The sequence below is a fragment of the Erythrolamprus reginae genome, chromosome 3 (assembly GCF_031021105.1).
Source record: "Erythrolamprus reginae isolate rEryReg1 chromosome 3, rEryReg1.hap1, whole genome shotgun sequence".
Classification (NCBI taxonomy): Eukaryota; Metazoa; Chordata; class Lepidosauria; order Squamata; family Dipsadidae; genus Erythrolamprus; species Erythrolamprus reginae.
Genome location: NC_091952.1, coordinates 230,157,764 through 230,172,724, shown reverse-complemented (window position 1 = coordinate 230,172,724; position 14,961 = coordinate 230,157,764). Strand labels below are relative to the sequence as shown.

Here is a 14,961-nt window from a genome sequence, read left to right as displayed (position 1 = left end):
TCCCTGTTACTCCTGAAGGAAGTATGACAACAAACTGAATATTAAGAGAGGCTTTGAACACGAAACAGGCTGATGCAAAAGATGATGGGTTCTCCTGTGCTAGACATACTGGGTATTTATATCTTTTACATGTAATCCTCAACATACAACTGTAATTGAGGCCAGAATTACAGCTATGAGCTTTGGCAGTTGTTAAGTGGTTCTTATGGGACTATGCCCAATTTTATACTTTTTTTTTTTTTTGCAGTGGTCGTTAAATGAATCCATTTTTGTCAGTGTATGGTTTTTGATGGAAACCTGAAGTAGATGCCAGAAACTGGCAAAAAATACCGACAATTTTAGTCATGTGCCCACAGGACATTGCATATGGTTATAAATGCAGGTTTGGTTACCATGCAGCCCAAAATGCAATCACATGGGTGTGTGTGTTTGTGTGTGTGTCCAGCAGAGCTCCAGACCAGGACCTCTAATTGCTTTGAGTGGGTCACTAAGCAACTATTCATTAAGCAAGGACTTCCTGTATTTCCAACATATGGCGTGTTCCGTGGATTTGAACTTCTCTACATAAATCCAAACTTTCTTTCCAGTTTTATACTTCTGTTGTTTTATAAGCATATAATTTCCCTAAAATGACAGCAAAATATAAAGTATCTTGCTAAACTCACACCGACTTCATGTTGCCAAGAACTTTCAGAGGTAACTTGAATGGAAGAATAACATTGTTTAGAAAAAGTTAGGTAAAAATTGGAAGCAGCTATTGGTGGGAACGACATAGAAATGTCACACTTATGATGGACATGATGCACTGCAGAAATGAGCATCCATTCAGGAAGGATGCATATACCACAGAAGATTAAAAAACCAGAGGAGGAAGGGAAGGAGGGAAAGAGAGGGGAGGAGAGACGGAGAGAGGAAAAATACTTTAAGAACTGGAAGACTGCAGCATAATTGAATAAGACTGACCCTCCCAAGCTGGTGCACTCCAAATGGTCTTCAGTTCTACTCTGCATGGTTAAATGTCTGACTTAACAGGAGTTCCAGTCTAAAAATAACAGAAACCATCTCATTGGAAGACCTAGGAAGCTGGTACAGTAAGGAAAGAATAATCTTAGATGTCATAATAAGGAATGTTAACTTTCTAATGTGGCTCCTGGTTAAGCTTTGAACAAAAGTTATCAAAAACCCTGAAGAATCAACAGCTGGTGAGAGAACTTTGCTCTTTGGCCAGAAACTCTGCCAACTTCTTATCCAAACACTGAATAGAGTGGCAGTAAACACATCCACACAGATAGGAAAATATATTATTACATATTATAAACAAATATATACAGAGGTTAAAATGCATGGTGTTTTACTTACAAAGTACATGCCATCTGAAAAATTTTAAAAAGCCCTCAATCGACCTGCAAAGGGAGGGACATGGCTAAGCTACATGATACTCAGCACTAGAAGTTTGGTATACAGTAGATGTGCAAAGATCACCAGGCACTTTGCACAATATTAACACTTCCCAGATTTTCTAAGTAATTCATTTAGAGGGTGAAATTTCAGTGATTAACTCCCAGTAGAACTAACATTATTTTTCCAACTTATTATTATTATTGTATTAATTATTTCTGTTGCTATTATTTAAAGTCTCTGTTATAGCTTTGCAACATCAAGATTGTGAAGTCTAGGGTCCACTGATTATTTACATACTGCGGAGTGAGGAGCAATAAATAAGGAACTTTATGAAGGAATGTTCTATTGAACAGACTCGTCAATAATTGTCGAATTGTTTTCCAGTAGCAAAAAAATGAAATGTGGTTGTATCCAACTTAGTTTTGTAACAACCTTTCTTCTCAATGAAATCAGGGTTATTATTATTATTATTATTTCTTCCTTCCTTGATGGCAAAAAGTTTTCACTTCACAAGGTCTATGCTGGTCTAGACTAGATTTCCGTCAACGTGACCTTGAAACCCTCCATGATGTTCTCCATGTTGAGGATGAAAGTGTCTTCATTGGAATAATGTTCAATGATGTTATCATCCATGTTTACCAGAATCCTGAAACAGGAAAAAGATACCTTAAGTAATGTACCCATACCACATCTCGGACATCAACACCCTTGAAAATGTCCAAAGATACTTCACCAGAAGAGCCCTTCACTCCTCCACTCGAAACAGAATACCCTACGAAAGCAGACTATCAATCCTAGGTCTAGAAAGCTTAGAACTACGTTGCCTAAAACACGATCTAAGTATTGCCCACAAGATCATATGCTGCAACGTTCTACCTGTCAATGACTATTTCAGCTTCAATCGTAACAACACAAGAGCACGCAACAGATTCAAACTTAATATTAACCGCTCCAAACTTGACTGTAAAAAATATGACTTCAGCAACCCCGTAACCCCAAACATTTTTCCCTTAGACTATCCACGATTGACCTCTCCAGGTTCCTTAGAGGTCAGTAAGGGGCATGCATAAGTGCACCAGTGTGCCTTCCGTCCCCTGTCCAATTGTCTCTCCTTATCTCATTTATCTTTTCTTCCTTTCAAATATGTTCACCTATACTTTTATATCTTTTCTTCTATTCTTTTCTTTACTTATATTATTACATATCTTTCTCTTCAATGTGTATTATGTATTGGACAAAATAAATAAATAAAATAAATATATAAATAAATAAGTTCATATAATGGCTAACTACAGAAACTCATAATAGAAGTTCTTTCATTTGGAATACTGTGTTCAGTTCTGGAGACCTCACCTACAAAAAGATATTGATAAAATTGAACGGGTCCAAAGACGGGCTACCAAAATGGTGGAAGGTCTTAAGCATAAAACTTATCAGGAAAGACTTCATGAACTCAATCTGTATAGTCTGGAGGACAGAAGGGAAAGGGGGGACATGATCGAAACCTTTAAATATGTTAAAGGGTTAAATAAGGTTCAGGAGGGAAGTGTTTTTAATAGGAAAGTGAACACAAGAGCAAGGGGGCACAATCTGAGGTTAGTTGGGGGAAAGATCAGAAGCAACGTGAGAAAATATTATTTTACTGAAAGAGTAGTAGATTCTTGGAACAAACTTCCAGCAGACGTGGTTGGTAAATCCACAGTAACTGAATTTAAACATGCCTGGGATAAACAAATATCCATCCTAAGATAAAATACAGGAAATAGTATGAGGGCAGACTAGATGAACCATGAGGTCTTTTTCTGCCGTCAATCTTCTATGTTTCTATTTTGATTTAGTCTCAAAGGTTTTTTTTTCAAAAGGCACTGGATTTCCAAAGAAACACAAAGTTCAATTGCCTTTGTAAAAAGCACCTTTGGTACAACCATGATCTGGATGACTCAGAGTTTTCATAGACTTTTTGATTCAGCTTATTGTATGAACTTGGCCATTGGGTCTAACATGCCTTCTGAACTCAGCCAATTCTAGATTATTCAATAAATCATGGTTGTAAAACAGTAGGTTTATGGATGTGGAATTCTATCAGTTAAGGGATAGATTTAAATTGAAGGTTCAATTGTGTGCAAGGGGTTTTTTATTTTATGTTAACCATTTGTTCAAGGGCCTTGACAAAATTCACAGGAAAACTCATTCTCCAACTTGAAGTCCAACTCCAAATTGCTGCCCAACATATTTTGTAATTCTTCGTCCTGGATCAACATAGCAATAGCATTAATAGCATTGGCATTTAGCCTTATATACCACTTCACAGTGCTTTACAGCCCTAAGCAGTTTACAGAAAGTAAACATATTGCCCCCAAAAATCTGGGTCCTAATTTTACCAACCTGGGAAGGATGGAAGGCTGAGTCAACCTTGAGCCTACTGACATTCAATCTGCCAAACTGCTGGCAGCTGGTGGTCAGCAGAATTAGCTGCAGTATTGCTCTCTAACCACTGTACCACTGAGGTTCTTACATATATGTTCTTCTACTGTTAAAGATTCAAATTCATATTAATTCTCCAGTTAGGTCCACACTAATAGAATCCCACTTAATTCTCCTATGCGACTTCTTATGTTATTTCATTGTATTTGAAACAAAAACTTTACAATATAATCCCTATGCACCACAGTAGGAAGCAGAAAGCATAATCCAGATGTTGCTGGATTACAATTTTAATATACAGTATCTCAATCTTCACTTTAGCTGCAGGAATGGCTGGAATTGTAAGATATATGTCAAGGGCCATTAGCCACTGTAGTATGTAGAACGGATAAAAACATTTGCTTGAGGCTCAATGGCCAGTGAGTAGACAATATCAAGTTAGATGTACTGATGCTGTAGTTTAAGACCATTGGAAGTTGTCTGGAGGTGAGGCAAGACTCCATATGAGGAATTTGTAGTTTAGACAACTATAGGTAAATTATGATAAATTAATTGAAGAGAAATCCAGATGGAGACCTCATTTAGATGTTCCAACAGAAGAGAATATATATACCACAGAATTGAACTGTGGAGTCCTCTGTACTTTCTGAGCCTGGTTGTTAAATTGAAGGGGCTTTATTACCCAACTAGGTAATTATCAATTCTACTGAATGTGGGGTTTGTATATACTAGCTTGTCCTAGCAGTGTTGATGAGGGTGTGGTTTTCTCTTTACTGTAGACTGCTGGGGAGGATGCATTGTGATACATTTACACATTATTCAAAAGAGACAATAAAAAAAATTAAGAAAGAAACAAGAATTACTATATCTGGCATGTTAGAAGGGGTTCGTTCTCTTGTGCTGTTATCATTAGGTGAATTGCAGCCTTATTACTTATACCTAAGCTGCTTGGGTCAAAGCCCAAAGCCAAATTGAAAAGTCCCAAGGGCATTGTTAGTAACAAGTAGGGGAACTAAGGACCCGTTGAATAAGCATGTGTGTGCCAGCCAGCAGGGGGCTTCGAGCCGGAACACTAAATTGCGTTCGCTGCCGCGGCTCATAAGTTCTTGCAGGACCAGCGCAATTTTGCTGCTGCACCTGTGAAGGTAGCAAAATTGTCCACGGAGCTGCAGGTAAAACCTCACTGAAACATGGGCGCAATTTTGCTACCTCCACAGCTCTAGAAGCAAAATCACGCTGGTCCTGCAAGAACTTATGAGCCGCTCCTTAAAAGCCACCTCTGTCGTCAGGCATGGGGGAACTGATATAACTTCCCCAGGCCTATATTGTTTATGTATGGTATGTTGTGTGCATGTTTTTTAAATTATGGGTTTTTAGTTTTAATTATTAGATTTGTATTCTACATTGTTTTTTCTATTACTTTTGTGAGCCACCCCGAGTCTACGGAGAGGGGCGGCATACAAATTTAATTTAAAATAAAAAATAAAATAAAATAAAATAAAATAAAATAAAAAATAAAATAAAATAAAATAAAACAAACAAACAAACAAACTTACGAGCCGCGGCAGTGAGCACAATTTAGCATTCTGACTCGTAGCACATCGCTGGTGCCAGCCCACTTTGGCTCCCTAAATAACACAAGTGGTGGGGCAAGAAATTGTGTTGCTGCAGCTTCCAAAATCTATGTTGAAGGTACCTTCCCAAGCTTCTAGCCTCCAAGAACAATGTCCACTAGTCTGCTGCTCTCCAGAAGAACTGGACTACAGTTCACTCCATTCACAGCATCTCCATGTTGTCCAATGATGGGATATGTTCAACATATCTGAAGGGCCCCAAGTTCAGGAATGCTGTAGCAGAACCACCCAGATTAATTAGAGGCCAGTGATGGCTTTGATATCTATTGCAATCCCTGTGTGAACCTAGAGATGGGAATCCGTCTCGCAGTGTGAACATATATCAGAGCATGAAAGATTTAAAAGCTTAGCTACGGTCTCAGGACTACTTTATACAAAACACGAATGGCAGGATTAGTTTGTTTCTCTTACCCTTTTTTGCTTTTTTTATAGAGCTTTGTAATCTTCTCAGCTGGAAGGCCATATTTCTCAGAAATCTATATTAAAAGAAAGAAAGAGAAGGAGATAGATTTATTAAAAGCAAACTTACTGCAGAATCCCCGCCCTCTGTTAGATTTAGGCCATTCATGGCAGGCTACACAGGGCAGGCTCCCTTCTTAGCACTGCAGAGCCTAGAGCAGTGATGGTGAACCTTTTTTTCCTCGGGTGCCAAAAGAGTGTGGTTGCACGCTATTGTGCATGTACAAGTGCCCACACCCATAATTCAATGCCTGGGGAGGGCGAAAACAGCTTCCCCCACCCCTTAGAGGCCCCTTAGAGGCTGGAAATGGCCTGTTCCCCAACTTCTGGTGGGCCCAGTAGACTCGTGTTTTGCCCTACCCAGGCTCCAAAGGCTTCCCTGAGCTAGGGGAAGGTAAAAAGGCCCTCTCCTGTCCTCCTGGAGGCTCTCTGGAAGCCAAAAACGCCCTCTGGGCAAGCCAAAAATCAGCTGGCCGGCACACACATGCACGTTGGAGCTGAGCTAGGGCAACGGCTTGCGTGCCAGCAGATATGGCTCTGTGTGCCACCTGTGGCACCTGTGCCATAGGTTCGCCATCACTGGCCTAGAGATTGCACTCCAGGTTCTGCAGAACACACGGGAAGTGGAGCAGTTTTAGGTGTAGCTTCCTGCAGCTTTTAGTATTTTAATATTTGCCTGTACAGTGGTCCCTTGACTTTCGCGGGTCCGACTTTCACGGAAAGACTATACCACGGGTTTAAAAAAAATATTAATTAAAAAATACTCCGTGGTTTTTTTTGAACACCACGGGTTTTCCTGCGGCCGCCCAATGTACAGTACTGTGCATTTTAACTCCTCCCCCCCAGCCGTCCTGCTTCTTTAAATCCCTCCCCTTTCATTCTTGGAGCGTTGGTACACTCCACTTGAAGCCGAGCCTTACTGCCGCCTGCTGTCGCCACCTCTTCTTACCCCACCCACCTAAGCCGTCTCCCTTAGTGGTAGCATCCGACCTCCCAGCTGACCGGCCTGGAATCCCGACTTCAAGTCCTGGCCTGGGTCCCTCATATCTTGAGCTTCCCCTTCCCCTGCCCTGAGCACCGCCACCGCCATGGGAGATGCTGGCAGCGAGTGCAGCAAAGCCCCCAGGTTGCTGCCCTGTTGCCCTTGTGGATTCTGGGGGTAAGTAAAACCAGGAATGAAGGAGGGAGGGGGAGGAAGGAAGGAAGGAAGGAAGGAAGGGTCTCCACTTTGCGGAAATTTGACTTTCGCAGGCAGTCTTGGAACGTATCCCCTGCGAAAGTCAAGAGACCACTGTACTACATTTTCTGTATTGTTTCCTTCCTGTAGCTTTCATCTCTACTGATTTAAAACAGGCTTCTCCTCTAATGAATTAAGATCAACTGTTTGAGAACTGAGTCCCTAAGATCAAAAGTGAATCTCCTTGCAAGACTTTCGCAGATTAGTGAAAGCAATTTGGGAGTAATACCCTGACCTGAGGCTGTGCCTAAATTTTCAAATGTTGATGGCAACATAGAGCAGTGTTTGGACTACAACTCCCAGAATTCACCAGCCAGCAAATGCTGGCTGGGGAATTCTGGGAGATGAAGTCCAGATATCTTCAAGTTGCCAGGGTTGGGAAACACTGACATAGAGCATTCTAAGCAATGATAATACACTTTCCTTCTCCAGTTGCATGCAATCATGCTTTGGTTTCATGAAATGAGACAGATGGAAATACACTGCTCAAAAAATAAATAAAGGGGACACTTAAACAACACAATATAACTCCAAGTAAATCAAACTTCTGTGAAACCAAACTGTCCATTTAGGAAGCAATACTGATTGACCATCTATTTCACATGCTGTTGTGCACATTCAACTTTGTACAGACCAAAGTATTCAATGAGAATATTCCATCCATTCAGATCTAGGATGTGTTCTTTGAGTGTTCCCTTTAATTTTTTGAGCAGTATATATGGCAGAGCCTGATAGAGTGCTCAGAAGCTTCACTTGATGAAAGCTGCAGTGGGAGGAAGCTGTTCCAGGCATAGCATTATGATCAGATTGCATTTACAATTCAAAAACACAAATTTTGGTATAAATGCTAATAATGTTGCAATACAGCAAACAAGAATGGATCATTTTCAGATGCTCCGGTTTTAGTTGAATCTGTGGCTGTACAACTCGTGCCCAACTGGGCATACACACAAGCCTAAAAAAGAATTCCTTGTCTGTGCTATCTGGAAATCTGGGGAGTTTTAATTGGACACATTGACAGAAAGTCAAACTGGAAAAGGTTCTAAGCTACAGCATCTTATAAAGAAGAGAATGAATCATCAGCCCTCATCCCCAAAAGAGAATCCAAATGAAGTGTGAGATAACAGATCTTACAACTTAGTTGATTCTAGGAAAATGTTAGCACTCCCAATTCCTAAGAGGTCAGTAAAGGGCGTGCATAAGGGCACCAGAGGGCCTTCCGTCCCCTGTCCTAATGTTTCTCTTTTACTAGTGTTGTGGTTAGCTCTGGCCCAGCTCCTGCCCCAAGGACTGTGGATGTGGGGGAGACATCCACATGCTGTAGGCCTGTTTTGCCCCCGGTGGAATCTGATGATGAAGGCTCCTCTGACGAAGAAGACATGAGTGACAGGGAGGAGGAGAGTGTGGCAGACAGCTCAGAAGGAGATCAATTATCTAGCTCCTCCTTGGATTCAGAACAAGAATTAATGATACAGCCACGCATGCGGAGAGCGATTCATAGGCAACAACAACTGAGAGATTATTATAAAAGAAAATGAGGCCACCTGTGGTTGGGTGGGGCTGTGGTAATTAGTGAGGGTGCTATAAATAGCAGCCTGTGGGTTTGGCCATTGTGGAGGATTATCTGATCGTTGTGTTTCGTGACTGCTTTACTGACTTTGACCTTTTGTGTGCTGATTTTTCCCCGCTTTGAAACTAAACCAGAGCAAAGTGTGTTGAAGAAGGACTGTGCATTGCCTCACAGCTGCAAGCTAAGTATCACAGAACTGATAAGGGACTTGTACAAATTACCAGTTTGTTTGGAGACGAGTGCTCTTTGCTATACAAAAAGAGGGCTTAGGTTAAGTGATTTTTCATTATAAAGAACATTGTTTTGAATTTTCAAACGTGTGTGTGTGTGTCTGAAATTTGTACCTGTGAATTTTCAGAAGTCTACCAGAGAGCCCGACAGAACAACTAGTATCATGTATATAAATATTATCTTTGTATACCACCAATACGTACTTGGCAAAACAAACAAATAAATAAAAAATAACGAAGTGTGTTATAGCAGTTTTTCCAAGTACAGTGATCCCTCGATTTTCGCGATCTCAATCTTCGCGAAACGCTATATCGCGATTTTTCCACCCGATGACGTCACTCCTTTCCTTTCTCATCTTTCTTCCTCTCTCTCTTTCTCTATCTTGCTTCTTCCTCTCTCACACTCTCTTCCTCCCTCTCTCATCTCTTTCTTTCCTTCTCTTGCTTTCGAGCGGCAAGCGAGCAGCCGGGCGGGCGGGTGAACGGGCAAGCGGCAAGCGAGCAGCCGGGCGGGTGGGTGACGGGCAAGCGGCAAGCGAGCGGCTGGGTGGGCGGGTGACGGGCAAGCGGCAAGCGGCAAGCGAGCGGCTGGGTGGGTGACGGACAAGCGGCAAGCGATCTTGGGGTTTCCCCTTTGCCTGGACGGCGGGAAGACCCAGGGAAGGTTCCTTCGGCCGCCCAGCAGCTGATCTGCTCCGCAGCGCGGCAGCAGCGAGGAGCCGAAGATGGGGTTTCCCCTTTGCCTGGGCAAAGGGGAAACCCCATCTTCGGCTCCTCGCTGCTGCCGCGCTGCGGAGCAGATCAGCTGCTGGGCGGCCGAAGGAACCTTCCCTGGGTGCCGCCCGCCACCCACGCAAACTCCACCATCTGCGCATGTGCGGCCATGAAAAAAGGGCGCGCATGCGCAGATGGTGTTTTTACTTCCGCAACCCTACATCGCGAAAAATCGATTATCGCGAGGGGTCTTGGAACGGAACCCTCGCGATACTTGAGGGATCACTGTATATTATAACCAAGATATTTCAAGATTTATGTGCAGAACGAAATCTTTAATCCCCATTTATGGCATTAACCAAGACTGGAAGGAAAGATTCTTGTGAGATATTTTGCTGACAGAAGAGAAACACAAATAACTCCCAAAAATAATGGAATTAAAGGAAGAGGCTCTGAAATACTACTCATTATCTCAACTGTTCCCAAAACTCTTGGTAATAAAATACACTGCTCAAAAAAAATAAAGGGAACACTTAAAAAACAGAATATAACTTCAAGTAAATCAAACTTCTGTGAAATCAAACTGTCCGCTTAGGAAGCAACACTGATTGACAGTCAATTTCAAATGGAATAGTTGTGCAAATGAAATATTCAATGAGAATATTTCATTCATTCAGATCAAGGATGTGTTGCTTGAGTATTCCCTTAATTTTTTTGAGCAGTACATTTTCATTTAATGTATATAGCAAAACCTTAATTCAATTCAATTTTCAATTTATTAGATTTGTATGCCGCCCCTCTCCAAAGATGATTTTTGCAACTCCGTATGTTCAAGCTACATTTCCCTTAGAACAGTGATTCTCAACTTTTCTAATGCCACGATCCCTTAATAATATTCCTTATGTTGTGGTGATCCTCAACAGTCATTCGAACCCCAAAGGGGTCTCGACCCCCAGGTTGAGAACCACTGTCTAAAGTTATTCCAACAGAAAATCTCCCAAGTAATGGCTGAATATTCTTTCTCCTTCTGTGTTTTCCTTGTGTGTTGGACACACAAGGAATTTATCTTTGGTGCCTATGCTCTCAGTGTACATAAAAGAAAAAGTTAGATTTGTCAAGAATCATGTGGTACAACACCTAATGATTGCCATAGGGATCAAATAAGCAATGAAGAAGCAATCAATATTAATAAAAATCTTAAGGGTACAAGCAACAAGTTATAGTCAAACAGTCATAAGTGGGAGGTAATGTGTGGTAGGAATGATGAGAAAAAACTAGTAGTAATAATAGTGCAGATTTAGTAAATAGTTTGACAGTGTTGAGGGAATTATTTGTGATGGCGTTCGGGGGAAAACTGTTCTTGTGTCTGGTTGACTTGGTGTGCAGTGCTCTGTAGTGACATTTTGAGGGTGGGAGTTGAAACAGTTTATTGTCCAGGATGCGAATGGTCAGTAAATATTTTCACAGCCCTCTTTTTGACTCGTGCAGTATACAGGTCCTCAATGGAAGGCAGGCTGGCAGCAATTGTTTTATCTGCAGTTCTGATTCTCCTCTGAAGTCTGTGTCGGTCTTGTTGGGTTGCAGAATCAAACCAGACAGTTATAGAAGTGTTTCTACAGAAGATTCATTGAGTCTGTCATCTGCACCTCTATAACCGTCTGGTTTGATTGATATCAGCAGCTCCTTGGGCAGTGTATAATGCATAGACGTTTTAAACTATCAATCTATGTTTATGGAGACTGGGAACAGATACATTGCAGCAAGCAATCTTAAACTGTCTACCATTGACCTTACCCCATTCCTAGGAACTCTGTATGGGGCATGAATAAGTATGCCTACCGTCCTTGTCCTAATGTCCCCACGTATCCGTAACCATCTCATGTACTCATACATCTTATGTATTCACAATCATGTTTATACTTTGTCTGTAATCATATATACGCTTGACAAAATATTATTTAAAGCCCTACATGGCACTGGACCAGAGTACCTCCGGAACCGCCTACTACCGCACGAGTCCCAGCGGCTGATAAGGTCCCACAGAGTTGGACTTCTCCGGGTCCCGTCAACTAAACAATGTCGTTTGGCAGGCCCCAGGGGAAGAGCCTTCTCTTCCCCTAGGGCCTGAGATCCCCAGAGATTAGAACTGCCCCCACCCTCCTTGTCTTTCGTAAATTACTCAAGACTCACTTATACCGCCAGGCATGGGGGAGTTGAGACACCTTTCCCCCCAGGCTTCTTTATATTTTGTTTCATGTTTGGTATGAATGTGCTGTTTGGTTTTTAAATATATGATAGGGTTTTATATGCTTCTTTTAATATTAGATTTGTTTTGTTATAATATTGTTTTTATTGTTGTGAGCCGCCCCGAGTCTTCGGAGAGGGGCGGCATACAAATCTAATAAATAAATAAATAAATAAATAAATAAATAAATAAATAAATAAATAAATAAATAAATAAATAAATAAATAAATAAAAAATTAATATAATATAATATAATATAATATAATAAATATAATAATAATAATAATTATTATTATTATTATTATTATTTATTAGATTTGTATGCCGCCCCTCTCTGTAGACTCGGGGCGATAAATAAATTAAAAAATATTCTTCACTTAAGAAAAGTAGATCTCAGAATGATTGCTGCATTCTTAAAGGACACACTGCTCTGTCTTAATATGTTTGTGAGTGACATAGGGGAAGGTTTGGTAGGGAAGGTTTGCCTATTTGCCGATGACTCTAAAGTGTGCAATAGGGTTGATATTCCTGGAGGCGTCTGTAATATGGTAAATGATTTAGCTTTACTAGATAAATGGTCAAAGCAATGGAAACTGCAGTTTAATGTTTCCAAATGTAAAATAATGCACTTGGGGAAAAGGAATCCTCAATCTGAGTATTGTATTGGCAGTTCTGTGTTAGCAAATACTTCAAAAGAAAAGGATTTAGGGGTAGTGATTTCTGACAGTCTCAAAATGGGTGAACAGTGCAGTCAGGCGGTAGGGAAAGCAAGTAGGATGCTTGGCTGCATAGCTAGAGGTATAACAAGCAGGAAGAGGGAGATTATGATCCCGCTATATAGAATGCTGGTGAGACCACATTTGGAATACTGTGTTCAGTTCTGGAGACCTCACCTACAAAAAGATATTGACAAAATTGAACGGGTCCAAAGACGGGCTACAAGAATGGTGGAAGGTCTTAAGCATAAAACGTATCAGGAAAGACTTAATGAACTCAATCTGTATAGTCTGGAGGACAGAAGGAAAAGGGGGGACATGATCGAAACATTTAAATATATTAAAGGGTTAAACAAGGTCCAGGAGGGAAGTGTTTTTAAAAGGAAAGTGAACACAAGAACAAGGGGACACAATCTGAAGTTAGTTGGGGGAAAGATCAAAAGCAACATGAGAAAATATTATTTTACTGAAAGAGTAGTAGATCCTTGGAACAAACTTCCAGCAGACGTTGTAGATAAATCCACAGTAACTGAATTTAAACATGCCTGGGATAAACATATATCATCCTAAGATAAAATACAGAAAATAGTATAAGGGCAGACTAGATGGACCAGGAGGTCTTTTTCTGCCGTCAGACTTCTATGTTTCTATGTTTCTAAATTTAACAAACTAATTTTTCAGAGACATTCTCGAATTTGGAAAACATGTCAAGAGAGGTTGGGGAGGGCAGGGGATACAAACTGTCCATGGCAACCAGGTTTCACAACACATCAAAGCAAATACCTTTCTCCATTGCAGGTCGGCACCATCAAATTGCAGGGCTAAAACTGAAGGATTAAAGCAGGGGTCCCCAAACTTGGCAACTTTAAGATTTGTGGACTGATAGGCAGCTAAAGCTGCTAAAGCTGAGAAACACTGGATTAAACTGTTCTTTTCCTTGAGAAACATAGAAACATAGAAGACTGACGGCAGAAAAAGACCTCATGATCCATCTAGTCTGTATTTTATCTTAGGATGGATATATGTTTACCTTTTTTTACAGAATTTTAAAATGCCTGGGGGGGAGTCTCGAGAGTAATTGAAATGAAGGGGGGGGAATCTAATTGGGGATAAAAAGAACAGGATGGATCTCCTTATATAGTTATTTTCCTAGTATGCATAATCAGGTCAAACGTTCCCAGCTCATTAGCGCAATTGATCACTATCCCTGCTTATCCATATTGATGGTCCATAAAGTGTTCTGTCTCACAGGGCAAACAAGCAGCAATTAGCTTCCAATTAAGACTCAGACACAGGGTTTTGAAATGAAATACAGTGGTACAAACACCTCTACTTACGAACTTTTCTAGATAAGAACCAGGTGTTCGAGATTTTTTTGCCTCTTCTCAAGAACAATTTTCCGCTTACAAACCTGAGCCTCCGAAACTGTAACTGGAAAAGGCAGGGGGAAGCCTCCGTGGGGCCTCTCTAGGAATCTCCTGGGAGGAAATAGGGCTGGAAAAGGTGGGGAGAAGCCTTCGTGGGGCCTCTCTAGGAAATAGGGCCTCCACCCTCCCTGTGGTTTCCCCGATCGCACACATTATTTGCTTTTACATTGATTCCTATGGGAAAAATTGCTTCTTCTTACAAACCTTTCTACTTAAGAACCTGGTCACGGAACGAATTAAGTTCGTAAGTAGAGGTACCACAGTAGTCTACTGTACAGTCAGGTTTGTTGTAAAACACAAATTAGGACAAAGGAATGTCCTTTGGCTGCCAAAGTTCAAAGCGGGTGGCAGAACTGATAAGCCAGGTTTCCAAAACAACATTTTCAAAGCAAAATTACTCACAGGCTTCTTAACACTATACTCTCGAAAAGTGCAGAAAGATATGTTTGTCCAAAAGGCAAAAACTCTTAACATGTTCTTTTCCTTCGAAGGATCAAACGTTGATTTTCTGCAAAGGGAACCTCCCAATCTCCTTCCCTTGTATACATATTGGGATTATAGACTGCACACAGCTGTGTTCAAGCTCTCCTTCTGAGTCTGCATAACTGCTCTCGCCTCCCCTGCATCCTTCTCACTCTTGCATCCAGAATAGGGTCCCTCATCTCCTCTTCCTCATCAGACACAGGCAAAGTCCCAGTTGGGGGTCCTGTAGCTTCTGCAGGACTCTCTCACCCTATCTCTCCCTCCTCCTCACTGTCCGACTCCTCTGACAGCCACACAGGCTGACCATGCCCAGAAGGACCCGATTCATCTGGCTCGAAGTCTGTTATCAAAGGACCTGGCTGTGATCCAACCACAACAGATATACTATTATGGAAATGATATGATACAAATATGGTGCAAG

The 14,961-nt window shown here is 41.2% G+C and overlaps 1 protein-coding gene across 1 annotated transcript in view; it reads right to left on the bottom strand.

Moving 5' to 3' along the window:
• Positions 1-283: 283 nt before the first annotated feature.
• Positions 284-14,961, bottom strand: part of GRHL2 (grainyhead like transcription factor 2) — a 132,995-nt gene continuing 118,317 nt past the window's right edge. Inside the window, exons 15-16 of the mRNA XM_070748148.1 lie at positions 5,871-5,935; positions 284-2,047 (exon numbers count right to left, since the gene is read on the bottom strand). Of these exons, the coding sequence (XP_070604249.1) occupies positions 1,933-2,047; positions 5,871-5,935 (180 nt within the window). The 3' untranslated portion in view covers positions 284-1,932. The remainder of the gene's footprint in view (positions 2,048-5,870; positions 5,936-14,961) is intronic.